Source organism: Nuphar pumila, chromosome 8, assembly GCF_984573655.1.
Source record: "Nuphar pumila chromosome 8, dmNupPumi1.hap1.1, whole genome shotgun sequence".
Classification (NCBI taxonomy): Eukaryota; Viridiplantae; Streptophyta; class Magnoliopsida; order Nymphaeales; family Nymphaeaceae; genus Nuphar; species Nuphar pumila.
The window spans coordinates 123,761,159-123,787,334 of NC_143256.1; the positions used below are offsets into that span (position 1 = coordinate 123,761,159).

At 39.1% G+C, this 26,176-nt stretch overlaps 2 protein-coding genes across 4 annotated transcripts; one reads left to right on the forward strand and one right to left on the reverse strand.

Moving 5' to 3' along the window:
• Nucleotides 1-5,374: 5,374 nt before the first annotated feature.
• Nucleotides 5,375-13,678, reverse strand: LOC149830560 (SEC12-like protein 1). 2 transcript variants are annotated; one of them, XM_090015854.1, is made up of 10 exons: nt 13,469-13,678; nt 13,267-13,358; nt 10,434-10,566; nt 10,065-10,156; nt 9,774-9,822; nt 9,558-9,630; nt 9,292-9,412; nt 7,348-7,467; nt 5,785-5,855; nt 5,375-5,683 (listed from the first exon to the last, which is right to left on the reverse strand). In XM_090015854.1, the coding sequence occupies exons 1-10, from the start codon at nt 13,628-13,630 to the stop codon at nt 5,511-5,513; spliced, it is 1,086 nt and encodes a 361-aa protein (XP_089871980.1). In that variant the 5' UTR covers nt 13,631-13,678; the 3' UTR covers nt 5,375-5,510. The 2 variants fall into 2 exon arrangements, with proteins under 2 accessions (XP_089871980.1, XP_089871979.1); XM_090015853.1 differs by having other exon boundaries at nt 9,723-9,822.
• Nucleotides 13,679-19,002: 5,324 nt separating this feature from the next.
• LOC149830561 (glycine-rich RNA-binding protein RZ1C-like) lies at nt 19,003-25,920 on the forward strand. 2 transcript variants are annotated; one of them, XM_090016611.1, is made up of 3 exons: nt 19,003-19,119; nt 19,304-19,422; nt 24,948-25,920. In XM_090016611.1, the coding sequence occupies exons 2-3, from the start codon at nt 19,312-19,314 to the stop codon at nt 25,656-25,658; spliced, it is 822 nt and encodes a 273-aa protein (XP_089872737.1). In that variant the 5' UTR covers nt 19,003-19,119; nt 19,304-19,311; the 3' UTR covers nt 25,659-25,920. The 2 variants fall into 2 exon arrangements, with proteins under 2 accessions (XP_089872737.1, XP_089872738.1); XM_090016612.1 differs by having other exon boundaries at nt 19,030-19,119; nt 19,304-21,850.
• The last annotated feature ends 256 nt before the right edge of the window (nt 25,921-26,176 follow it).

A 26,176-nucleotide genomic window follows, 5' to 3' on the forward strand; every position in this document is an offset into this window, starting at 1 on the left:
TCAGGATCAGTCTCAGAAACTGAAGGGCATTCGAACTCTAGAACAGTTAACAAGCCTATAGTCGTGAACCAGATTTTTATGCGTTGTTATCAGCGCTTGAAATTCTAACAGACAAATTTTTCAGGCATACCAGACATGTCTATTTCGGTATAAAACTGAATGAAATTGACATGCTTCGAATCTTCTCTAAGACTGTTAGAATCAATATCAGTATCATGATATAAATCAGATTGTAATACAACATGATATGCATATAAACCATTTGATTAAAATCGTAACAGGGTTCAAGCATGTCATATTTGGTTTTAAACTAAAATCCAGACGAAGGCAATAAATCAAACATATGCACGAAACAGAATAAGAACAACAGCACAATCATATTAGTATTATGTAACATGCTAAGGCATATAAAAATACTCCCCTTAGAGAAGATTTTCCCCCACATACGGTGCATAAAGGTCTGGCGTCCTTCGCCCAGGATACAATAGCCTCGACGATCTGAGTCGGTGCACTCCGATGATAGATCGCCCTTCGAAGACAACCTCTGTGAACGACTGTTGTAGACCTCCTTTTCTGAGAAACACCCACAGGGAAGCAAAAGAGAGCAGGAAGAGATAAAACAAAAATGAGAGTCACTTGCGTATATCCTCCTGTAATTGTAGCCCTCTAACCACGCTTTATAACCCCTGAACGGGTACAAAAATGTGGAAGAGACCTGTTACCATTTACGAAGTAAGGTGATCCATAAACGAAATGATCCGTTATTCATTTCTCTTTTCTCATTATTTAATCCAAATAAAAAAACAATAAATATGGGACAAAAAGAACATCAAACTCGGTGTGACGGGTACACGCGTATATGGTAGGCATCTCATCCCCTTATTCTTTGAAACAAGTCATAGAATCTCCACGTAGGTTATAAACCCCACAACCTTTTTTAGATTCTTCAATATGGGACTATTCTACATCATCAAAGTCTAAAATTACTCCATAAAGGAGTGGTCACCAAATTATTTTCTCCTTTGAATTAACTCATCATCTCTTCTTACATCCAACATTTATATCCTGATATTAGTTTGCCACCCAAATCCATTTCAGTTTACTTGATTTAAAAAAAAAAACAGTGAAAAATACCAACTAAAATAACAAATCTTTCCACCAAATTTTATTTTTGAGGTCAGCAGTTACCGGCGAGGTTGATTTATCAAAGAGAATTCCTTTAACAGCTTTAAATCATATTTATTCACAACTGAAATACTTGAAATCCTATGTAAGAAAATAATTTACTTTGTCGTCTTCAAGTTGTCCACAAAAAATTATCAAGAACTTTTTTATTGTCATACTATTCAAAACCTGCATAAAAAAGATGCGTATATGTTATTTATGAAAACACAGTTACGAAATCAACGTGAAGAGAAGACGAAACAGAGGAAAACAGGTAAAGCTAATTTAATGATATGGATGATGAGAAGTGAAAGAGATGGAAGCAACTTCTCTAGGGGAAAAATGTGAGATGGAAGCCCTGTTGTTCACCTGATTTGGTGCAAAAGTCACTGGCCGAGAGGAGCCATCACTCTACTATTAGTCCACCATAACAGACTGCAATTTCAGGTCTCTTGCCAGTCGCAGTCCGTGCTGTTTATGAGACAGATCAGAGGAAAAGAGTTCCCAATTTTTCATGACGTGCAGCATATAGCAGCAGGTGTGGCTTTCAATCTGCGGAATGTTTGGTTGTTGGTGCATTCAGTAAGAACGCAGTCGTCCGATGATCGGAAGAGAATGAATCGAGGGGGAGCAGGAAGCAGATCAGGTCATGAGCTTTTTTGCTCATGCCAACATCGTGGCCGTCCGTTTTGTATTTTGAAAAGTTAAAATGCTGCGTGGCATTTAGGGGTGGCAAAATCTGACACGACCCGCCAACCCGATTCTTAGCCGGGTTTGGGTTTGGGTTTGGCTTAAACAGGTTCGTGTCATAAACAGGTCAACCGCCTAACCCGTTTATTAAACGGGTCGGGTTTGTGTTAGGGGTATGCGAACCCGCCAACCTGGCTGACCCGTTTAATAAACGGGTTAGGCGGGCGGGTCAACCCGTTTACCTGACCCCGACCCACCAACCCGCCCACCAACCCGTTTACCCGACCCGCCCGCCAACCCGTTTACCCGACCCAACCCGTTTATTAAAAGGGTTAACCGTGTCGTGTCGGGTTACCCGTTTAATAAATGGGTCGGGTTCGTGTTTGCCACAGCCGACCCGTTTCGGGTTCGTGTTGAGGTATGCTGACCCGCCAACCCGACCCGATTGCCACCCCTAGTGGCATTCATCCAAAATGCAAACAGACGGCCACGATGTTGGCATGAGCAAAAAAGCTCATGTTCAGCATGACCTGATCTGCTTCCATCATATCATGCATGTAACTTTCTTGCATGAGAGGTGGGCCTGTCTCTCCTGCACACATGGATACCAGACCGTTGAGCCAGCCTTCTCTCAATGGATCCTTCCTTAACGAGAGGATCATGCCTTTTATGGTCACATATCTTAGGTAAAGTGGAAATCAAAGAAAAAGTAAGAAAGAAAAATAAAAAAATTAAAGAAAGAAAAAGTGAATCGAGTGACCGGATATGTTGTTGAGTGCATCTAGTCACTTAGTGGTCCATAATAGCATTTGAATCTAAATGGTTCCAGTGACTTAGTAATTCATAATCATATTTGGATATGGTAAATAGATGATATATGGACCAATATGGCTTTGGATTAGATTTGGTTACTTAAGCCATAATGGATATGTAGTATGGATCTATAAATGAGGTGAGTCTGGCTTAGATCATACCCATTGATATGAATCAAATAGCTCTAGAGTGAGTCAAACTATTAGATTGGGTCAACTTGAATTTGATTTAAATGTTTGAATAGATCTACTTAAATCTGTTTGAATCCCGTCAAACGGGATTGAATTCAAGCATTAGCATTCAAGCTCACTAGTCTCAAATATTCAAGTGAACTGGATGGGATTTAATTGACTAGGTAGATTCATTTGAACTAGTGGGACCAGAGCTAAAACTAAACCAATGATTGATGCAGGATCCATGGATGGGATGATAGACTACTGCTTTTATGATATCAAGGTAAGTAGTCAACCTTTATTTATTTGACAACTTGGATTTATGTTAATAGGTCAAACATATGAATTTGTGGGCATTTTTTTCGTGAGATATGGTAACTTAATATTCGATCCGGATATTGAGATTTAACTTTAGAATTGTTTTGACACAAAACTCAAATTATACTTTAGATCTAGTTATGGTTTGATTGGATCGTTACTTGTTATGGGTGAGTTTGAATTCAAACTAACAATACGAGGATGCATGATTATTTAGTTTGAGTGACTATAGACATCTTAATGCATGTCCCCATTAGATGCCTTTATGGTATGGACTTGGTATTGATCTAAGTTTTAAATTTTATGATTAAAATATGATATAACTCTTGAAAATGCGTAAATTTTATTTGGTTGATGTTTAGTTATATATGCTAAGAAAAGATAAACTCTTAATTGATTATTTATCTTTGTTGAACATGGTAGTAGATCCATTGATGAAGCTAGTTTCAGAAGATGTCTTTGTAAGACATGTGAATCAAATATGACTCAAGTAAGCATAAATGAACATGAGTGGATAATCCACTTGATGTGTGAGAAATCCTAGTAATGTTAATGTTCACCCCAACCAAGTGAGATGTGTTGGATATGACTATAGGGTCTCTCACAAGAGAAATTTCAAGAGTCATTATATGGTGGACTCATTATGAATTATAATTCATTCAGTTAAGTAGGATTAATATAGATATTAATCTTGATTTAATGATTGAATGCATAACATACATGATAATTGCAAGGGTTATTCTGATTAATGAAGCACTATCTCTAAGTTAGTAGTGGAATAAATCCAATTCTCCATGGTTGCTTATATAAAATCATGGTCATGGCAGGGAAATGAGAAAAAAGCAACCATGAAGCTCTTTTGGATGATTGTGAAGAAACCCACACTTAGAGATGGGATGGAATAGCTCATTTTGGTAGTGTATGATTTCACGAGGTTGGAGGTTCTACTCCTCCTATTAGCACTTGCTCCATTATATGGTAACCCTCCACCATATTTTGGGTATGGGATCTATAAACTTTATACATTGGTGAGTGAATATGCGTATGTGAGAGTGAGAGAAAGTGTGTGTGTGTGTGATCAACGGGGGGCTCCGCTTGTATGAAGTTAGTGCACTTCACCTTGTGTTGAGATGTTGCAAGTTTGAATCCCAATGGTATGATTGTATAACTGGTAGGGGTCTGCCTTACCCCGGCTTTCTATGTCGAAAAAGAGAGACAGAATGGGATGTTTTTTATAACATTTTTGAAAAGGATTAAGAAGTAAATGACAATTATTGCCATATTTGGTGGGAGGGTAGGGAAAGGGTGAAGAGAAGCCAAGTTAGGGCACGTTTGGAAGAGAAAAAACTCTCATGGAAAAAAAAAGTTATGCCTAAGAGAGTTTTTGATATGAGAAGTTTTTCGCTTGTTTGTATAGCATGAGAAAGGCAGAGTGGGAAAATGTGAAAAAATGAGAGAGAGGACGAAGGTGGTGGTGGTATGTAGTGAGATGGGTGGAATGGAGTGTAAAAAAAAGAAATTCTCTCGGTAGGAAACATTCCTCCAACGCCCCCCCCCCCCCCCCAAATCCCATGGAGGAATGTTTCTTAAAAGTGTACTTTTTTTAAAAACTCTCAGCGAAAAAGTCTGTTGTTTGGAAGGTCGGAAAATCAGTACGGATTTTCTATTTTGCATCACTTTTCCAAAATCTTTCTCGCTTTCAAATGTGCCCTCAAGGAGATAAAGTGGAGGGAGTAATATGAAAAAAATTAGAAAAAGAGGTTTGGGTATATAATCGGTTCAGGTATGAAACGGGTTTGGGTCAGTTCGGTTTTACATTATGTGGAAACATTTGGGTCAAGTTTGAAAAACGGGTCAGGTCTAAATGGGTTTTCACTCACTGTATGTTAGAATCATGGTCCTCTCATGTATCAACCAAAATAAAAGCAACTCAACTAATACAAGAGATGCTGAACTACAAAACTCTGTTCTAGGGTAAGACTCATATATCAATAAGCAAATTCACTTCAGAGTCAGCCAATCAAATGTCAAAGAAACAACAATACGCTAAACGCCGTGGTTGCCACACGGGATCAATCTAACAGCCACTGTTTTCTATCATAACCAAAACTGATATTCTGAGGGGCAAATGCTACTGGTCGACCTTTCACTTCATGATCAAATGCCAGTTAACAGACTGACGTTTCACTTTCACCCAGTTTATTACCTAGACACACTTGCACAAATAAATTTCATTAAATTTAAGAGAAATTGTGGAAATGAAGACAGATCTTACTCCCATTAATGAAGTAATTTACACAGAAAAGAATGAAAGAAAAAATATTCTGCTTGCCCGGAAAGCACACTATGGGTCTATAGATCATCTACTGATTGTGAATCCCCAATAATAGCTTCAACTGGTGGCCTGGAAGGCTGATTTCTTCCAAGAGGGAAGTTCCAAAATGAATCGGAATTCTCAAAAAACACATAAAACACCAAAGCAGAAGCCAGGAAGAGTCCCAACAGCAGTAAATATATCTGCCATTCTGCAGAAATACACAAGTTTTGCACCAGCAATTACTCATTTAAGAACACAACTAAATGGACGTGCATGTGTGCCTGCATGAGAGAGAGAGAGAGAGAGAACCTTTCCAGTCTGCTGGAACATTAAGCCTAGTGATAACTGCTTCCGATTCCTTTGACGTGGAAAGCATCACCCTGCAACCCAACATTCTCTACTTGGTTAATTACATCCCAGTGAAGACCCTCTAAATGGATAATATCTGCATGCATATACACAAGCACACACTGCAAATGCACATTCACCCTTTTCTAGCCTATTTTGGCATCAGCAATGTCAGAAATGAATAGAACTGCCATCTTTCAAGCTTCAACAAAGATAAACATGTTCCTACCATTTGACTCCACTGCCATGGCAAGAATTGGAACAACTCCTTCCCCAAGTTCCATTATAAATAGAGTGGGTTCATGCTTTGGACTAAATTTTGGTACTTCTTTGGTGTCAGTGAACCAGAATACTTTATGGATCATATCATCCAATACCAGATCATGCAACCCATGACAGAAACCATCCAAAAAGCTTTAGAAATTGAGAGAGCTTCATACAAACTCCAAAATATGCACATTACGTATGTATAAGTCTAGATTCCAGTTAGAGTTGAATGCAAGCCTCGAAAAAACTGCCCAATTGGTAATAATTTGAAGAAATTTTATGTTGAAACAAGGGACAATTGTCACTTCATAAATGTGACTGTCCCACATGAGCACACACACACTCTCATGCACACAGACACATGAAAAATACCAAAAACGCTAGGCACTTACCCAATCTAAAATTTTGTCCCTTCTGAATACATGCACAATCTTTCACTCCAAAGTAAATTTCACTTGAAATAAATTTTAAATTATGCTTTTGCAAAAAAAAATCTTAGGAGCAAAGGTGCTATGTTGAGCCCAGTTCCTATTCGGAGCAACCAGTTTAGCAGAAAAAATAGAATATAAAACAGAAAAGAAATAAAAAGACTTGTGTAGAATGCTTCCATCATCTTCTATTCCTCATGACTTCTAACTTCTAAGCTAAGACTACTCTTTCTACTGGCCTATCTTCATCTCCTTGCCGAATTCATTTTTCAGTTTTTGCTTACTTAGAAAGGAATACCTTCGTTGTATCCAACTTATCACTTACTAGAAGTAGATGTTATAGAAAAGTTTTTGTATGACAAATCAGGGTCTATTCAGCTTATCTAAAAGAAATTTTCTTTTATAGGCAAGCAGGGGAATAACCTCTGGGGGAATCAAAACTTTAACCCCTTGGTTATGATGGTGTGACCTGACCATTCAGCTACCTCCATTGATTCCTTGTCTACAAGAAACTACAAAATATCTTGTAGAATGCCCTATAAGTGGGTCCTGGTTGCTTATGGATGTTCAAATATCATCATATGATGAGTTTTCACTGCTATAGAGAGGAAGTTCCAAAGTTGATCTCAAGAAATATGCATCGGGAAGGCATCCAATCCAATAAGCAAGCAACATAGAGGGAGAAGGAAACAGTGCAACTGGTGCTGTGTCCCTTCATAGTGTGTTATTATCAAGAACATTACTATCAAACAAATTAAAAAATAATGGCATTAAAGAGATAAGCATGAATGTATCGTTATTCAAAAAAACTCACTGAAGTTACATTTACCTTTCAGTTGGGCAAAACTCTAGGGATGATACGTGCCTTCCAAGATAAACCCTTTTAACCCATTGGCATAGCTCCATCTTCTTCACATCAACAATACCAATGTCTCCGTCATGGCTTCCCCTGTAAAACAGTAAAAGTTAATAATATGGAATATGCCAAGAAAGTTAACTGTAGATTATTTGCAGACTAAAATCCATATTTTGATAAATCACTTAAAGTAGAATAATGATATTCAAGAGTAGTAACCAAAAAAAGAGGCCAAAAGCTCATAGCTAATGTTTTTTTTTGGTGCATTCACTTTATTACTTGGATTCCAGTGCATGTTCATATTCCTCCAATCAACTACTTGTATCTTCTTTATAAGAATACTTTAGTCATCAAAAGCTTTTCATAGGCTTCTATTTGAGCTAGATCAAAGTTTTATTACAAATTGGTAATAGTTCAAGTTAAGTTAAGTTTGATTTCTGCAGTCAAAACTAGTTTTTCTATTTATGTATGAACAGAAAAAACAATGAAAGAAAACTTTGCATATTTGATTGCAAAGTTATTGGCGTTGTTGCTTGAACTGCCCATTGGTAAAGTAAAAAAGATATGTTAAGTGTATTTAACATTATGGTATGATAAGGTGTAACAGCCATCTCTGCTTTTTTTAGGCAAACTTTATCATTGATAGTAGTTCAACTAAGTTGGGACTACACCCAAAAGGGCTTTGCACACCTTGCCAAGTGGGTGAGCTTAAGGCGTTCAAGTTGAAGGATGTCAACAGTCAATACCTGGGGTGTGTTACCTTGCCACAAGGCCAAAGCCAACAGGAAACTATCCCCAGCGGGAGAGAGTACTCAGGGACTGTGGATACCAAAACAGGTCCACAGTCACCATGGCACCTCTCGGCCAATAAGGGGACATGCAAACCAAAGCAATGGTTCCCCATCTTATTTAAAAGAGAAATTTTCAAAAAGGCACCTAAAGTTTGGGCATTAATCAAAAGGCAAGTTTTTGAAAATTTTAAAAGCGCACCTTAAAAAAAATTGTGGTTAATTAAAAAGACCCAGGAGTTTACTACTGTCAAGTTTGATGTTAAATGTGTGGGATTACCATTTTACCCTCAACATCATATTTTTCAAAAAATGCACCTAAAAAAGAGGAAAGGAGTCTTTGAAGGGTTAACTAGTAAATTAACTCTCTTAACCCATATTGGGTTAGCGAAAACCTAAGTTAAATGGATGGAAGTTTGTTTTTTATTAGTGCAAAATTAGGTGCCTTTTTAAAATTTTCCAAAACTTCAGGTGCGTGTCTGAAAATTTCCCTATTTTAAAAACGTGTCAGGACTACTGCGATCAATACTCTCTCTCTCTCTTGATATATGCATAAAGAAAGCATAGAAGAAGATTCCTTATGCTTAATTGCCAAGCTATCTGGAAGGTGCTGCTTGAGTGAGTCATTGGTAAAATGAAAAAGAAAAAATATCAAATATATTGATCTCATGCAAGGATAAGATCAACCATCTCTATATTCTGTGTTTCATATCACTATCAACAATGCCCATGATCTTTGTGTTATCTTTTAAGTATACCCATCAACATTGACTTAGGCAGATGCAGCAATTACTGAGATTTTTTTTCATTTTTCTATACATCAGAGGAAAATCTTGGCAAAAATAGCACAATACTGAAATCAGCTTCAAAACTTAGTTTGTATGGCACATTTGAAGGAGGGAAAATAGGTGGAATCAAATATGCACTCATTTCAATGAAAGAGCTTATGATTACAAAAGTTGCACTAGAAAAACTACAAAAGTTGCACTAGAAAGGATATGCTTAAGTTGGACCTTTTAAGATCTTTCAGTAGCTGAATTCACAAATGAGTACCAAAAATCTCCTTTGAATAATTCAGCATGCAATATTAAATAACCAGACAACATGATTTAAAGGTTCTATTACTCACAGTGCAAGATATTTTCCATCATGACGGATAGAAAATGCAGAGACGGGCTTCTTAGATAGACTTTTGTGCCCAAGTTTATTCCATGTAATGATATCCCATACTGCAATAACCACTTTGCCACCTGCATTTTTTGAGATCAAAAGAATATAAATTCAAGATCTGCAAAATGAACGCAAAGAGATGGAATCATTGACAATGTTTATATATTTGCCAAGCCATCACAGTATGTTCTCAAAAGTAAGATAGGATACGAATTATTACAGTACCACGTTGAACAGTGCAAAAGAGAAATGGTTTAGTTCCGTCCTTGGAAAATCGACAAAATTCAATCTTCTCATCCTTTATTAAAGACATAAAAATATAAAAATTAAATCAATGCAAATTACAAGAAAAAACCAGCTAAAATAGCTGCGAAAAAAATTGATCTTTACTGAGTCACGAGTCAAGGAATGCAATGGAACACCATCAGTTGATTTCCATACTTGAGCAGAGCCATCAGTGGATGTTGAAGCTAGAAACTCAGAGTCCAAACTGGAGGGTCACAAGAATAAAACAAATAAATATTTGTGTCAATCGAAGTCAATTTTTCACATATGAATGTATCTTAAGACATAAGACAACGTACCAGAATATTTCTTGCACTTGAGAATAATGTAATACATAAATGTGTATGCACAATCATGATTTGCATTATCATAGCATGACAATATGTATGAATTATCTAGGTACATATAGCATGTTATGTAATTCAACATGGTGTCTAATGGAATTACCTAAAATCCATATCTCTGAAGGACTTGTGAGCTTTTGGTTCATCCAAAAGAATGCGAAGAGTTGGCCACTCGAATATCCTAAGATGCCCATCCTATAGATATACACATACACCCAAAAAAATACAAGGAATCAATTCACAGAGTTTATGCTGGCCAAATGCAGAAGCCACAACCAATTGGAACCGAGATAGCCTTGTTCCACAAAGAAAGATACCCTGATTATTTACTTGAGAAATTTAATTGGCAATTTGGCATGATATACATCACACGTAATGGAGACAAGTTACAGTGGCAAGTTGTTTGAAACTATTACAAATAGAAAGGCTCAGTGAATCTCAAAAATTAAGTCCACTGCATCCAAAACCATACCTCCCCGCCAGTGGCAAATTTAGATCCATCAGTACTAAATGCAAGGCATTTCTGAGGGCCCACACCTTGAAGATCTCGGAGGTCTTTTGCAACAAATTTTATACTCGGCTCCCTAGAAGACACATCAAGCAATCTGTTTTCCAATAAGTGGACGGCTTCAATGCAGTTACATTCATATAACATTTTACCTAGTAATAGTAACTCAAGATAGAATATTGATATTTTTTTAAGAAAATTATCTCCAAGATAGCATGATAAAAGAAATCATCATTAACATCCACTACCAGACACTCACATTAGCAACACATAACCACAAACCTCATGCTTGTAGCATCTAATAATGCAGTATTGGTGGCACTATTACTCATGATAATTCAAGACAATTTGTTCCTATTACTGAAGCATCAAGAAATTCTCTAAAATTTTCAAAATAATAATGCTTTGAATTTCATGATATAGAAGTTTTGTAAGAAATTCAAAATATCACAATAATGGTGACCATTAATGCACCACAATGGTAACTAAAAAGACGTGTTAGATCAAAATAGTTTTGGTGAAGTTAATCAGATATTGACAAATAATATAATGTTTAAGTGGCCTCAAAATATCAAACATTATGGATATAAAACTTTGTTTCAACTCCATTACAAGATATAACGTGGTGAGAGGTGTTTATCATTACAATTAGAAACAAGAAACATAAACACCCTCACATGTAGCTAGGCACACAACAAACCCTAACCCTCTCCCTGAACTCAAGATGGATCTGGACATGGCTGCCAACGAGTTGGATTTGGGGAAGACCTTGTCAGTTCCAGACCTGTAGCCAAGCTTAAGCCACCATTACCAGGTCCAGGTCTTGTCTAGACAGATAAGAATGATAGTCATCCTAATCAGGTAAATCCTTGCTAACCAGTTGAATTTTATTCAGACATCATGGGGGATCCGGATATGGTTTACAAACACTAAAATTAGGTCCATGTCCAACTAGTATTCTGACCTTGCAGGCCTGACAAGATAGACATATTCAATCTGCTTTGTGGCTCCAAGTCCGATTAAGCTGAAAATCCACATTTGATAGGTTCAACAACCCATATTTTGGACAGACCAACCAGCCTGTTGACAGTAGGGGTGGCAATCGGGTCGGGTTGGAGGGTTGGCGTGTCAGCATACCTCAACCCGAACCCGACCCGTTTATTAAACGGGTTGGCTGTGGCAAACACGAACCCGACCCGTTTAATAAACGGATAACCCGACACGACCCGCCAACCCATTTAATAAATGGGTTGGGTCGGGTAAACGGGTTTTCAGGTTCGCGGGTCAGGTTGGCGGGTCGGGTTGGCGGGTTGACGGATCGGGTTGGCAGGTAGGCAGGTTGGCGGGTCGGGTTGACGGGTTGACGGGTCGGGCAGACGGGTTGGCGGGTTGACACACCCGCCTAACCCGTTTATTAAACGGGTCAGCCGGGTTGGTGGGTTGGCATACCCCCAACCCGAACCCGACCTGTTTAATAAACGGGTTACACGGGTCGACCCGTTTATTAAACGGGTTGGCTTAAGCCCAACCCGAACCCGCCTAAGAGGCGGGTTGGCGGGTCGGGTTGGCGGGTCGTGTCAGAAATTGCCACCCCTAGTTGACAGGGCTGGGCCTAGGGCCAATTGGGGCCAGGCCCATGGGTGGATGCCTAGCCAATGACCTACTCATTAGGCCCATGGGCCTAATTGGGCAGGGCGGGAAAGAAAGATGCATTGTCCATAAAAAATTCATGAATCAACAACTTGTACAATGAAGGTAACTTGGAGACAGGAGACTGCACTATATACAAGGCTTCCAATCAAATGGCTATAGATAATAGTATTCTCCAGGGCTCTCCTACTTGAGATTGCGAGAGAAGGGAAAGGGGTTAAAGACATAACTAATATTCAAAAGGAAAATAATCTCTCCTAGTAGTCACCTATTGGATATTAAATAACAATAGCATTCCCAGTCGAATAATACTCATCTACTAGGCCATTTTGTTAATCCAATTAAGCATTAACTCTTTCATTATTTCACTTAAAATGGACAATTAAAACAAAAAACAAGATAAAGTTCTTACTGGGTTTTGGTTAAGCTTGACTGCATGTTCTAGTTTGTGCCTCAAACCTAGCTCACTATTAGGAAAAATTACCTAAATGACTCTCTCCCGGTTGAAATAGATCTATCCTCGGTTCACTACCATGGTGCTTGAACAGATATGTCCCTATTGTGACAAAAATTCATCCTGCGTGAAGCACCACCACATGATAACTTCAATCCCTGTGGTTTGGGAGTAGTTTTCTCCCTCATTGAGTCTCGCTACTTTCTCACAGGGTGTCAGTCTTGGACTGCTTCTATAACCAGAATTCCTTCTTTGCACATATCTTCTCAGTGGTAGCCATAGTTTCCAATAGGGATAGGCTAGAACTAGGGAACCAGGGTCTCTAGGCCTCACTGTGGTTTGAACACAAATCTTCTCGAATTAGCTATTTGTGACTCCAAAATACAGACTCAGCTACTTATCGCTCGTAAATAGGTCAGAAAATACAAAAACATCTTCACAACCATGCACATTGGTCACTCAAAGCTAAAAACATATTCAATTCTCACGGCATAAGCCATCAGTCAACACCCCTCAAAAAATTCATTCACAAACTGATACTACCACCAAGGCACCAACCTCGCAAATCACAATATTTAGGACAACCAACATCACTAAAACCACCATAAATGATGAAAAACACAAATCAACAAGAGACCATTGAACGATTTATGCAATTAAAAAAATAAGAAAATAAGAAGAGTTTCTTCTTACCTCACACCATTCCGCATCGAACAAACGATCTCGTCTCCGTTGGGATGAACAGCGACGCAAATGGGGTCTCCATTCTCGCACACATACTCGGCCTACAGAACCAAAGAAACATGACCACCATCATCTTCTTGTTTCTACTCTGTTTCTCTCATCGAAAAACTGGGATTGAATCAATGAAGAAGAGGACCAAGTAAAAGGGTACCTTGGGAGAGAGGGAGAGAGCCGTAGGATCGAAGGAAGAGATTTGCAGGATTGGCGGCAACAACCCATGTCCAGACTTGCAAAGGAGAGCGTAAATCTCGTCCCCGCGGCGAATCCACGCCGCACACTTGACGGCACCTCGATGAACCCGATCACCGTCCATCGAAAACACACCTCTTTCCTCCCTTTCTCCTTCCTCCCAACGATCGGTCCCTCTGAATTTCTAGAGAGAGAAAGAGAGGCTTTATTGAACTGGTTGATTTGATTGATGAACCAGGCTGTGTCGTAGTTAACATGGACTTAGTCAACACTCGGTGTGAAGGATATTCCCCTCAAATCACTTCAACGCGTTGACCACACATGTCACAAAGATACGGACACGTACGGGGGACTCGATTCTGGTACGATACGCTAATTGGTATTAAAAGTGTGCATCATTAAAAATATTATTAAAGTAATACAAAATTAAAAATAATATAATTTTGTTCATACGCATTATGACATGTTATCTGGTGGCTTCACGGCTCATGCATATCTCCTAAACACAGAACCCTAAACGGCGTGTCCCTGTGAAATAGGAATAAGCGGAACTGGGTTCCAGATGAGATCCATGTGCCTGCCCCTTTAACGGGTCCAGGTCTAGTGAGAATCGCGAGCACATATCTGAACTCATTTAATCAAATTCGGCAGAAATATATGGCATTCAGTTGATAATTGGATCCAGATTTGGTATTCATTTTTACATCTGAATTCGAGTCTGAGCAGAATCCAAGTCCGATAGGTAATCCAAATCCAAATACATATAATATGTATCCAAATAGCAGTTTAGGCTAGGTCAAGGGAAAAATACTTATCACAGACCGCGCATGGGCAAGCCTCCGGTTGTGGAGGTCCATCTTCTACAAATCATGCCCCCACACTGTCCTGCTGTCTGCTAAATCCATATTTGACAAAAACAATAGGCAGAGAAAAACTGTATGCCTGCATACTAGAGATCAAGGTTGTTAAATGCGATGAGGCGAAGCGAGGCGTTGAGCATGTTATGAAGCCAGGCGTAAGCCTCGAGGCATTGAAGCGTAATTCATGATCAAAATAATAAAATATATAATATTAATAAAATAGCACTGGTAAATGGTTTTTTAATATAAATATACATATATGAGTTTGTTATATACATATATGAGTTTGTTTGATGGTTGATTTAGTAAATATAAGTTTTTTGAAGGACTTGAAAAATAAATAGCTTCCAATTTTTTTAAATTACAACCTTGAATTTGTTTTCATCAAAAACGGCCTAAACAAAAAAAATTCTTACATATCAAATGCATACATACAATAGAACTATCATGAAACTATAGTTTTTCATCAATGCACTTTTGCGTACATCTCTTACTTATATACAGGTATATGTAAATTTAAGTTAGTTATACTAATGCAAGATTTTTAGTGGTTTACCACCACGCAATTAATCGGGAGATATTAATGCTATTGAAACTTGCATCAAACATTTAGCTGAAATCATAGTGAGGGCAATCCAAACAGTGTTATATTTGAAATTATTTTAGATAATTATGTATTCAAAGCAATTCCATAATGCTTCAGGTACTGAGGGTGCGCCTCAGTACCTTGAGTGTGTGCCTCGCCTGTGAGGTGTACGCTTCAAGTACTGAGGCGTACGCCTCTCACAACACTGCTAGAGATAACAATGAATCAGATTTTATATGATATCCGACCCAGTTTTATTCAATTTAGTTTCATTTGGTAATCGGATGCAGACATGGTTTTGATTTTTTCTATCGAATATAACAGGTATCTGAATCCATTTACACCTAAAAAGGCAGATTTGGTACTTATGAGCTTTTCACCATCTGAATCCAAATCCGTTTAGCCAACATCCAATTAGTCAAATATGGTATTGGTCACATCCTATCCGGATTCAAATTGTTTACATCCTTGCTTCATATGGATACACATCCTTTTGTGTTGTCTGATGTAGAGACAATCATTTGTATGAAATTTTCAATATGACTAGTATATAAGAAGATATAGAATTAACACCAACACAAAGTACCGTACCAATTGGTCTAAATGTCCCATAGATGACAATATAATCAAGAAGGCCCGATTGCTACTTCATGGGTCGTTTGAAATGCAGGATAAAACTTGCCCGCGGACAATACGATCCCTGCAGGTGGGTTGTCTCGTGTTTGGGATGCCCTGCCCCAGGGACAAAGCAGCCCCAATGGTGGTTGTTTTGTCTCAAAAAATGAGGACACACGGGCTAGACTCCCCAGGGTCCGACTCGTGTCCTGGGCATCAAACGTGCCCTCAATGGTGGGAACTTGGGAACCCTCAAGAATGGCCGCTCAAATAGGTACAATCATGCATACACTCACATTACCATGCACCTTGTTGCAGTCAAATTTAAACGGGAAATTAAAAGAATTCATTATCAAACCTCTCAGATACCAAAGGTCACACTGACTTCAGAAAATCCTCTTGCTCATGAATCAGGTTGCAAGTGTTGCAATCACACCACATCAAGGCAACTATGTTACATAGGTGCGGGTGAGGATGTGGGTGCGCGGGTATGGGTGTGGATGTGGCACTTTAAAAAAACTTGGGTGCGAGGGTGCAGGGAGAATATATATATATATATATAATTTTTAACAGTTTTAAGTTAACACTACGTGTATTTGTGTGCATTTATGTATTTATATATATAATATAGATAAAAATGGACTTTATTAGAATTAATTGAATCTACTTTTGGATAGAAATGGACTTCACCTAACACAAAGGAAGTTGTGTCCAAGTGTCACACCTACCTGGGTGCGGGTGCAGTGTCATGTTAAAAGAGTCTGTGTGACATAGCAAGGCAATATAACGAAGACAAATGAAGTTCGAATAAAAATTTATTTTCCCTTTAACCAGTAGTTGTAGTGGTTGATAGCAGAGAAATATCAGTATGCGGTTTTATCACATTCTTAACGTGTCATAAAATCCTTCATGCAATTATATTTTACAGAAAATCCTTTAAATAAGCTCATATAAAGCCACGACTGTCAACAATCAGAAAACCACTAAAATAGCTAATATAATGCACACGAACATAAACATACGAAGCAAGTTATATGTCCCCCCCCGAACAGGGCATCTCATGCTCGAGGGTCCCAAAAAACACCACGTATTTAAACATGTGTGTCTCGTATCCCCATGTTTGTCAGCATTAATTAGCGTTGGAGTTTGATGCGATTGCAAAGACTTAAGTATCCTCTCTTCCATTGGTGCCAAAAAAAATGACGGTTCTAAAAAAAGAGTGGTTGTAAAAACTTAAGTGCCCCAAAGGTGATTATTTAAGACCAAGCCTCTGCACTGCAGGATTATCCGATAAAGAAATCTCCCTTGGAGGAGGCCATGAACATCAACCCTCTCACACTCTCTCTCCCTTCTCTTTCTGCTTCTGTGCACATCCAACATAAGATCCTACATTGCTCCATCAAGCACCGACTAACCTGCACATTGACTGTTGTGGAGTCTGATTCAGAGTTTTTACCCTTACAGAAGAAGGGTTTGGGGGCTCCTCCCAGCGTGAGTAGCATTATTCAACTTGAAGAGTTGTGGTGCCTGATTCAGAGTTTTTACCCTTACAGAATAAGGGTTTGGGGGCTTCTCCCAGCGTGAGTAGCATTATTCAACTTGAAGAGTTATGGTGCCTGATTCAGAGTTTTTACCCTTACAGAAGGAGGGTCTGAGGGCTCCTCTCAGCGTGGGTAGAATCATTCAACTTGATGAGTTGTGGAGCCTGATTCAGAGTTCTTGCCCTTACAGGGGGGGGGGGGTTGGGGGCTCCTTCCAGCGTGGGTAGCATCGTCAACTTGATGAGTTGTGAAGCCTGATTCATAGTTTTTGCCCTTACAGGAGGGGGTTTGGGGGATCCTCTCAGCGTGGGGTAGCATCATTCAACTTGATGAGTTATGGAGCCTGATTTAGAGTTTTTGCCCTTACAGAAGCAGGGTCCGGGGGCTTCCCCCCGGCGTGGGTCCTGCTGTGCGGTCAGCGGGTGGGGGTTCGGGGGGGGGGGGGGGGGGGGCAGTGCCCCCCGGACCAAATTTTCTTGGGGGCCTTGTATGATTTTTTCCCTCTTTTAACTATCGAAAAAGAGCAATAAAGTGTTTTGTTTAATCGTGGGGCTCATGTTTTCTTCGGTTGTTTCTTGCTCGAAGTTTTTGTAACACCCCTTCCCACGTTTTTTCTATTTTTCTTTTTCTGTTTTTTTTTTTATGATTTTTTTAATGACTTTCCTACAACGATTTTTAGTGTTGTCGGGTCTCCAACGAGGTCTACAACAATTTGTAGTATTGTCGGGCCCTCCTATAGCAATTTGTAGCATTTTTGGGTCTCCAACCAGCTCCACAATGATTTATAGTGTTATCCAGCCTTTCAACAACGATTTGTAGTATTGTCGGGCTTTCCTATAGCGATTTGTAGTGTTATCCGGTCTCCAACGAGCCCTACAATGATTTATAGTGTCATCCGGTCTTCCAACAACGATTTGTAGTATTGTCGGGTTTTTTCTACAACGATTTATAATGTTTTGGGGTCTCCAACGAGCCTCACAATGATTTATAGTGTTATCCGGTCTTCCAATAGTGATTTGTAGTATTGTCGGGCTTTCCTATAGCGATTTATAGTGTTTTCGAGTCTTTTTTGCATTTACAGAAAGAAATAATACATAATTAGGAGAAGAGCAGAATAATGATACCCAATGAGAAGGTTTAATATCTGAAGCTCTTTTCTGAAGTAATAGTGATCTCCAAAAGAATAAACAATCTGCCTCGAAGAATTTGGTTCCCCTCAACACTGCTGGATTTCAGCATTACCCGAAGTAGAAGCCATTTTAATAGGATTCAATGATAAAAGCCATGAGTCTATGAAAGAGACCTGCTTGCATGTGAAAGTTTCAATGATGAATGAGAAACAAACATAACAATTCAGATGAAGAGGAAATATAAAAGTCAAAGAACCATGAAGTATGTACCGAGTGATCAAAGTCATAATCATTTTGAGTATTCATGTTGCTTAATCAGTTCAATATTTTGAAATCGGACCACAAGCAGGTAAGTCAAAGGCATCTATAACCTTGGTGTCATTCTTGGGAGGGAATGGAGTAGTCATATTCCCACACTCTCGATGCAAGTGTTTCGGTAATCTTCACAAGGTTTAAAATTCAATGAATTATAACATAAGGGTGTATGATTGCAAGCATACCATTTAATCAAAAGTAACTAAATGGGTAAGCTATATAAATCATTTATGCATCCAGGTAAGACATGCATACGCATAAGTTGTGAATTTACCTAAGTTTTACACCCAGATGAAAGTTTGATCATTTAATGAGTTAAATTGACCTAAGTCCTAATTAAAAGATTGAATATTTATGCTTACATGGCGAACTGGAGTCGGTGTCGCATCGTATCCGTGCCATTGCGACTCACGTCCCCGCAAGCGTTCCTAGGGTTTAAAATGCGTTGCCGAACGGTAGTGAGAGTCTTCTCTTTTATACCGAAAGAGGAGAGACGATCTCTCTGTAGAGAGAGAGAGAGAGAGAGGGCGGGGGGTTTGAAGTCTTCTTCCTTTGATTCAGATACCGTAAGTACGCGTCCCATCGTATCGTTCTCCTTTTCCCCCTTTCGTCCTCGATCTACAGTCCTTCGTTTCTAGGGTTTTTTTCTATTTCTTCGAACTCTTTGGGGGGTTTTCTTCTTTTTGTTTTCTCATTCCTCCTAAAGCCCTGGTTTTTATCTTTTCCCACTTTATCCTGTTTTATTTTCAGGGAAGAAGATGGCGGGGAAGGAAGATATGCGCGTCTTCGTGGGGGGTTTGGCGTGGGAGACTACCGATCGGCAGCTCGTCGACACGTTCAGCCGTTTCGGCAAGGTTCTCGACGCCCAGGTACGGTCGGGATTAGGGTTAGTTTTTTCTTATCGTTCGGTATCGTTTGTTATCTCTTAGGGTTTGTCGGATTCTTTCAGTTTCTTTGTTCGTTTTAGTCTGAATATGCCCCCTTTGAGTTGCCATTGTTAGTAGCATATTTTCTTTTTTTTTCCGAAGATTTTTCTTTTCTTTTGAAAGTTTGCCATTTATTTACAGGGTTAGGTTTTGCAATTGAAGTCTTTTTAGTTTCCTCTTTTTTTTTTGCATCAATTAACTTTTTTTTTTCTTTTTTTTTGCCTGTTTGGGGTTGGAATTCTGGAACGGTCTGGTGAGGTTGATTAATTGGCTAGTGTGCTGGTGGGAACTCTACTGTTGGGTTGCTTGCGTCAGCCTTTTTTTAAACTGGATTCTGCTCTGCTTGTAGATCTTTCTCTGTGGATCTGCCTGTTTTTAGTTTCTGGGAGAGGATCGGAACGGAACTGAGAGTGCAGAGTATGTGTGCTCAGACTATGTAATCTTTAGCTTTTGTATTCTCTTGACCTTGATGCATCTCGCGGAGAGAGGGGTTGTCCTGAGGACTGTCTTATCGATTTGCGCACGTTCTCGCAGAGATTGCTTAGGTTAGTTTCTGTGTTAGATGTTCTTCGAGTTGCGGAACCGTTGTTTGTGTTGGCAGAGACAGTCATCGTCTAGCTGATGTGATCATGTTTAGTTGTATCAGAGATCGGTATGCAGAGGAGATCAGCATCTGATGTTCCTGCCATAGGATTTTGCCTTTTGGTTGTAGATTTAAAAGAGTTTGATTATGACCACCGCCATCAATCTGAACTAGAAATCGAAAACACATGGAACGGAACCTATAGACCAGATACATGTGTCAGATGGTCTTTTCTGTTTCTTTTGTTTTATATGGAAATGGCTGTGAGTAACCTTGCAGGAGGATGTGCAGCCGATAGTACTTTCAATATTTCAGAACATACAAGAACTTTCAGTGTGGCTCCGCTGTGATGTTCTTGTCATGGATAGTGTAAATTTGATTCCAAAACTTTTGGGTCATGCCTTGCAGAACGAGTCATGCCACTGTTATCCTGTCTTGCAGTCGGCCTTACCAAAAAGTTTTATTGTCTTTGATTTTTGGGTTCATTAAGATAGAAAGATACTGTGACTACAGATGCGACAGTGAAGGTAATTTGTCGAATGTTGCATGGTTGGCATGACAAGAAAGTCTTGTTTCACGGTCTAGAGCTTAGTTTGCTTTTCCGAGAGTCTCAGATCCGAGCATGCTGATGCTATTACTGTTCCACCATACTACAGTTCTGTGAACATATGTTGTAAAAAACAAGATCAATCATTGCTTTTATGGCTATGGAATCCTTTGGAAGAAGCTATTTGTACCTTGAAAGTCGAAATCATCTTGAGTTTTTGCTTATGAGTCACCAAGTTCTATTCATAAAAGTGTTGCACTGTGTACAATTCACTGTGTACAATTGTGAAGCATTTTGAAGCTACAGGCACCTTGTCACCATGACCAATCTAAGTTCTTTCTCTTCCTATTGAAGCATATTGATGACAACGTTGTCAAAGAATCAAATGCCGATCAGTATCTTCAGTGCTGCTTCTATCTTTGGTATGTGGCAGAAGAATGCAGTGGCTCATTCTACTGCATCGTGTTACACATCATATCCAATCAGTTTGAGAGAATGTTATGTGTTGCAGTTATCAAGGAAATGATGGGTGAGAACAACATTTGAATAAAAAACTGTAGTCTTAAAATCCATCAATATCGTGTTCACTTTTGTGGAGGTACTAGTTTTGTGTAATGTAATGCTCTATGGAATGTCCTTGTTAGTGACAGGAAATCCTCATAGCTTGTGATTGGCCACTGACTTTGTGTAGAGTCCCTCTTCTTTTCTATCTTTGTTGGGAAGAAAATAATATTATCTTTTCCCCTGGACACCACCTGCAGTTAGAGTCTGAAAGTGGAACACAAGCGCGACATAACTCATAAGAGAGAAAGGGAGAATTTTTTATAGTTTTGCCAAAGTTTGACAGTGCTCGGCTGTGGAAGTTGATGTTGTACTTGACCTGCTATTGTGGTTTCCGTTTCACCTTGAATGTTTGTGCGTCGATGTTGGCTTTTGCCAGAAGGTGCTGTCTCTACTTGCAGTTTGATGATGGAAAAAATGTTACATAGAGGAAGAAAGCTATTTGCTTCAGTAGAAAACTCATCTTCCACAACATTTTCTGCTTACTCATGCTAGTTTTAGTCAGTCCTGTGAAAATTTGAAGATGTTATATTTGAAGGTTGAACTTTCTGGATAATCTGCATCATTTGAGGTTGGCAAAATGCTATATTGTTCTTTCTGTTGTTTGTGTTGTGGTTTGGGGATGACACTGAATTGAAAGGAAACGAGATTTCCCACAAGTTCAGGAGCTGCTGCCTTGAGTAAGAACTCGTACTGATGATTAATAAACTCTGTCAAGCATGATTTTTGTTTACTCAAGTGGTTTCTATAATTGAACTTATTGATTAGATTGGATACTCTTTATTCAAGTTGCTGGTGGACTCATGATGGATACCCCTTTTGGAGGTTTTGCCTGATTATTGTTGGACATCGTAATCCAATAGTTGTCTTGTCATTTAACTAAGGCAGCAAGCTCTTGCTATTTCATATTTTAGCTGTGCTTCATACACTGTTAAACTCACAATTAGATGCTGCAATGCTTTCAATAAATAGTTGCTTGAAATGTTTGGTTTTCTATGATGTTTTTTAGAGAATAGTTGCATTTGTGTAGATGATTGGTTGAATATTTCTTGTTAGGAATTATGGTAACCATGTGTATTTCATCCCTGCATGCCAAGGTTACCGGACTTGGAAGCGGAACTGGGAATCGATACGAGAAGAGGAAGTGAGAAGCAATGCATTTTAAAATGTATAGGAAGCGGGAAGCGAGGAATAAAAAAAGAAATATAAGAATTGAATGAAAATCAAAATAAAACACAAATAAAAACTAAAATAAAAGTGACTAATATTAAATTTCATGATTTTTAGTGTAAGAATTAAATTTTTAACAAAATCTAAAAATGATGACTACCAATTTAGAGAAAGCACATGGATGTTAGTGAGGAGAGTGAGAGAAAACACATAAAAAACATGAAAAGTTGAGTAAGAGAACATATAAGAAGAATAGATAAAGCGTGTTGAAAGCATAGGAGAAGTGTGAGGGAATCAAGGTTCTCATCAAGTTTCGGAAGCAAGGAGTATCACCCCCTCCGAAGCGAGCTTCCCACCCATCTAAGAAGCTTCTCGTAACTTTGCTGCATGCATGGTTGCATGTGTGTGCCTGTTTATTTGAGCATGAGAAGAAAAGAAAGTTGTCAAGGTGTCTCCTGCAAATATTTAGAACAAATAGTCTAATGTTAGTGAGTGCAGTGATAAGCTCTTCACAAAAGAAACAATCCAGTTGTTATTTTAGCCATCAGCATATTAGTTGTTTATAACTTTATATCGGGGTGTTGCCTATGATAATATTTATTTTTTCACAGTTCAACTGGTGAGTTAGTTTCTTAATTTCCTGTGGTTTCGAACGTAGTGTGGTATCAGAGCACAGTTATTATAATTCTAGCAACATTTTATGTTAAAGACATTGTGATTGTGGTTTGGTCTGAATGAATCTGGGGCTGCTCTCTCCTCTGTTTGGTGATGCTAAAGTTTGGATGGTCTTGCATTGGCCTGGATCTTGATAATCCATCATATTCATAAGTTTTTTTTCCTTAATTACTGTGGTGGTCCTTCATGGACAATTGTCCTCTGTGCTGTAACTATAGCAGCAACACAATGAAAGTTAATTGCAGGTCCAAGTATAACCTCATTAACATGCATTTACTGTAAGGGGATGAGAATGAATTTTATATAAAGTTGATCATTATGATTTGGGTAATGAAAACTGTTTTGAGCATGATTAGGTTATCCTTGTTGTGCATATGAGACTTTATTCATTCTGTCTTGATTCTTTTTCTTCTGCCTTCACCAAGAATGATCGTTGAAATTACGTTCTATCCTCAATCCACTACTATGGCTCACCAAATAATTTCACATTTAGAGAATTTCAGCAAAACACAGTTGTGAAATGTATACAAGGGAGATTTTGTATTCTATTGCACCCATAGCAAATGTCTCTTTAAACATATGCCTTCGAAGCTTTCTGTGCTTCAAATGCTTTTGTTACTTTCAGATGATGAATTGTTATTTTGCTGTCCGGCTCGCTAGCTCGGGCTTCACCAGCTCAGCAGTTTAAAGTTCAACATTATTGACAAATCATAAAAGAAATAGTAATTTTCAGGAAGCTATGCATATGCTACACGATAAAGAGTGGGAAAGCATAAGTTTTAGTAGGATTATACCTGAATCAAAGAACTGTAAAATCGTTGGCATTGGTATCTGGAAACTATTTTTGTAATGTTGATGGCTCCAACCATGACAAATAGACTTGAATGACCAAGCCAACTTGAATTTTTGTCTGTTCTTCAGAACAAGAGGTCTTTAAATTCTCCCAGTCACATTAAGGGCATGTTTGCATTTCCCTGTGATTCTTGGATTTTCTTATGACCTGTGATTGTAAATCACAATCACAACACTTTCTCAAGGTTAGTGAAACATGAAAATATATAAGTTATGATTGTAGTTGCCAGCTAAGATTGCTTTTGCCTTGAATCTTGTGAAAGTTGATCACTGGATTGACCTTGTGACCAACAATCACAGCTTCTACTTTCTCAGCTGTTATTGTTGACCTGTGACCAAAGCATAAGATATGGTCCTTTCTAGAATGTGGTATTATTGTCTGTTTCCTTTCAATGATTGGTACAAATATTCAAAAGTATAAGATTAGATCCTTATTATCTACCCTAGGAAAAATGAATAATGGTTGCATTGTCTGGTGACTAGGTCTTCCAATGAATAGAGCATCAATTTTCAGTAAGGTAGCTTCTAAGGGCTTAAGGTATTGCTGAACATCAAGGTATCACAGGGTATAGGTAAATGCCAATTAGCGTGTACTGTCTTTTTGAATCAAGGCATGATTTTGTTGTTGTTCTTTTTGGTTTCGTAGCATAGGTTCTAATTCTGATAAAGAATAGAGCGTGATGTTAAACTATGAGTTCCATATGTTTTGTGGGTCTTGACTGAATTCCTTCTCTCCATGCGTGAAGAGTGGAGCAAAGAAATCAGTTGTTTGCTTGTCTCCCACTATGAATCATCGTCCTTTTAATTCTAGTCTTTTCCCATTGATTGCTGAGTAGTTGTCCAAACATGTATATTAGATTTTTCTTTTCTTTCCTTTCTCCTTGATGCTATGACTTGTTGCAAACAGCATTGTGGATGAAACATTTGGTGTGTTGGAATCACAGAATTTATTTTAATAATGTACTGATATTGCAACGGTTTCTGCTTGAAAGTTTAGCTTGTAGATCTTGTTGATGGGATGATACTATGCTCGTCATTCTTTTTGTGTGGATTGGTAGATAAACATGATCTACTTTGCAGGTCATGCTGGAAAGGGGTACAAATCGCCCACGTGGGTTTGGGTTCGTGACGTTTGCAGATCGGCAGGGGATGGAAGCAGCCATCGATGACCTGCATGGCAGGGAACTGAATGGGCGAATTATCTCTGTGAATCGGGCTGAGCCCAAGCTTGGGGATAATGGCTCAGGATATGGTGGTGGGGGCCGTGGAAGCTATGGAGGGGGAGATAGGGGTGATAGGGGCTCTGTTGGACGTTCCGAGTGCTTCAAGTGTGGTCGCTCTGGCCATTGGGCCCGTGAATGCCCCTCTGCTGTTGGTGGTGACGACGGACGCTTCTCATCCAGATCAAGGTATCCTGGAGGCCGTGGTGACCGCTTTGGAGGCGACCGCTATAGTGACAATCACTATGATGGTGGCCGCTATGGTGATAGAGACCGTATAGATGGTAGAGATAGCAGATATGGAGGCCGTGAGGCTCGTGACCGCTATCCAAGTGACAGATACCCAACTGGTGGTGACCGTCTTGGTGTCGATCGCTATGGTGGTTCGGATAGATATCCGCAGAATGGATATAACAAGGACAAGAGCTATGAAAGGGATGGTGGGAGAGGCTCAGATCGTTTTGGTAGTGGAGGCCCTGCACGCTATGAAGGAGGAAGCTATAGAGACAGGCCAGGTCCCTACGACCGCCCTGCACGTGGGCGACCACCATCCTTTGAGGATCGTTACTGAAGATGATGGCCTTCCTCTCTGCAGAGGCCTACATTTCTATTTGATTTGCCGTTACTAGATGCTAGTCTATATGCGTATCAGAAGCTTGACTATTTCTCTGGGCATAAATATAAGGATAGTGAGTGGTGGTGGAGGGTTAGTGTGGTTGTTTCTGTTATATTTACAGAACCTTCTGTTTGCTAGTTTTTCCTGACAACAAAAACTTTGTTACCTTGCTGCACTGTTGAAGTAATGAGCACAACCATGTCTTTGTTTCTTTTAACTCGTGTCACTGTTTAGGACCTGGAAGTAAGACTGTCAAGAACTACTCAGAATTGGAAATGGTCTCGTGAGAAACTGTGGCGGTAAGTAACATGCCATTACTAATATAAAGATAATGGATGGCCAGTAAGGGCTCCACCTTTCTGGTTAGGGGCCACCCTGGTTTGTCATCCGACATAGGACAATCAATGGTTCAAAACTCAGAGTGCGAAGCCAGGTGTACTTGGTGATCAGAGGGGAGGGTTTTACCAATTGAA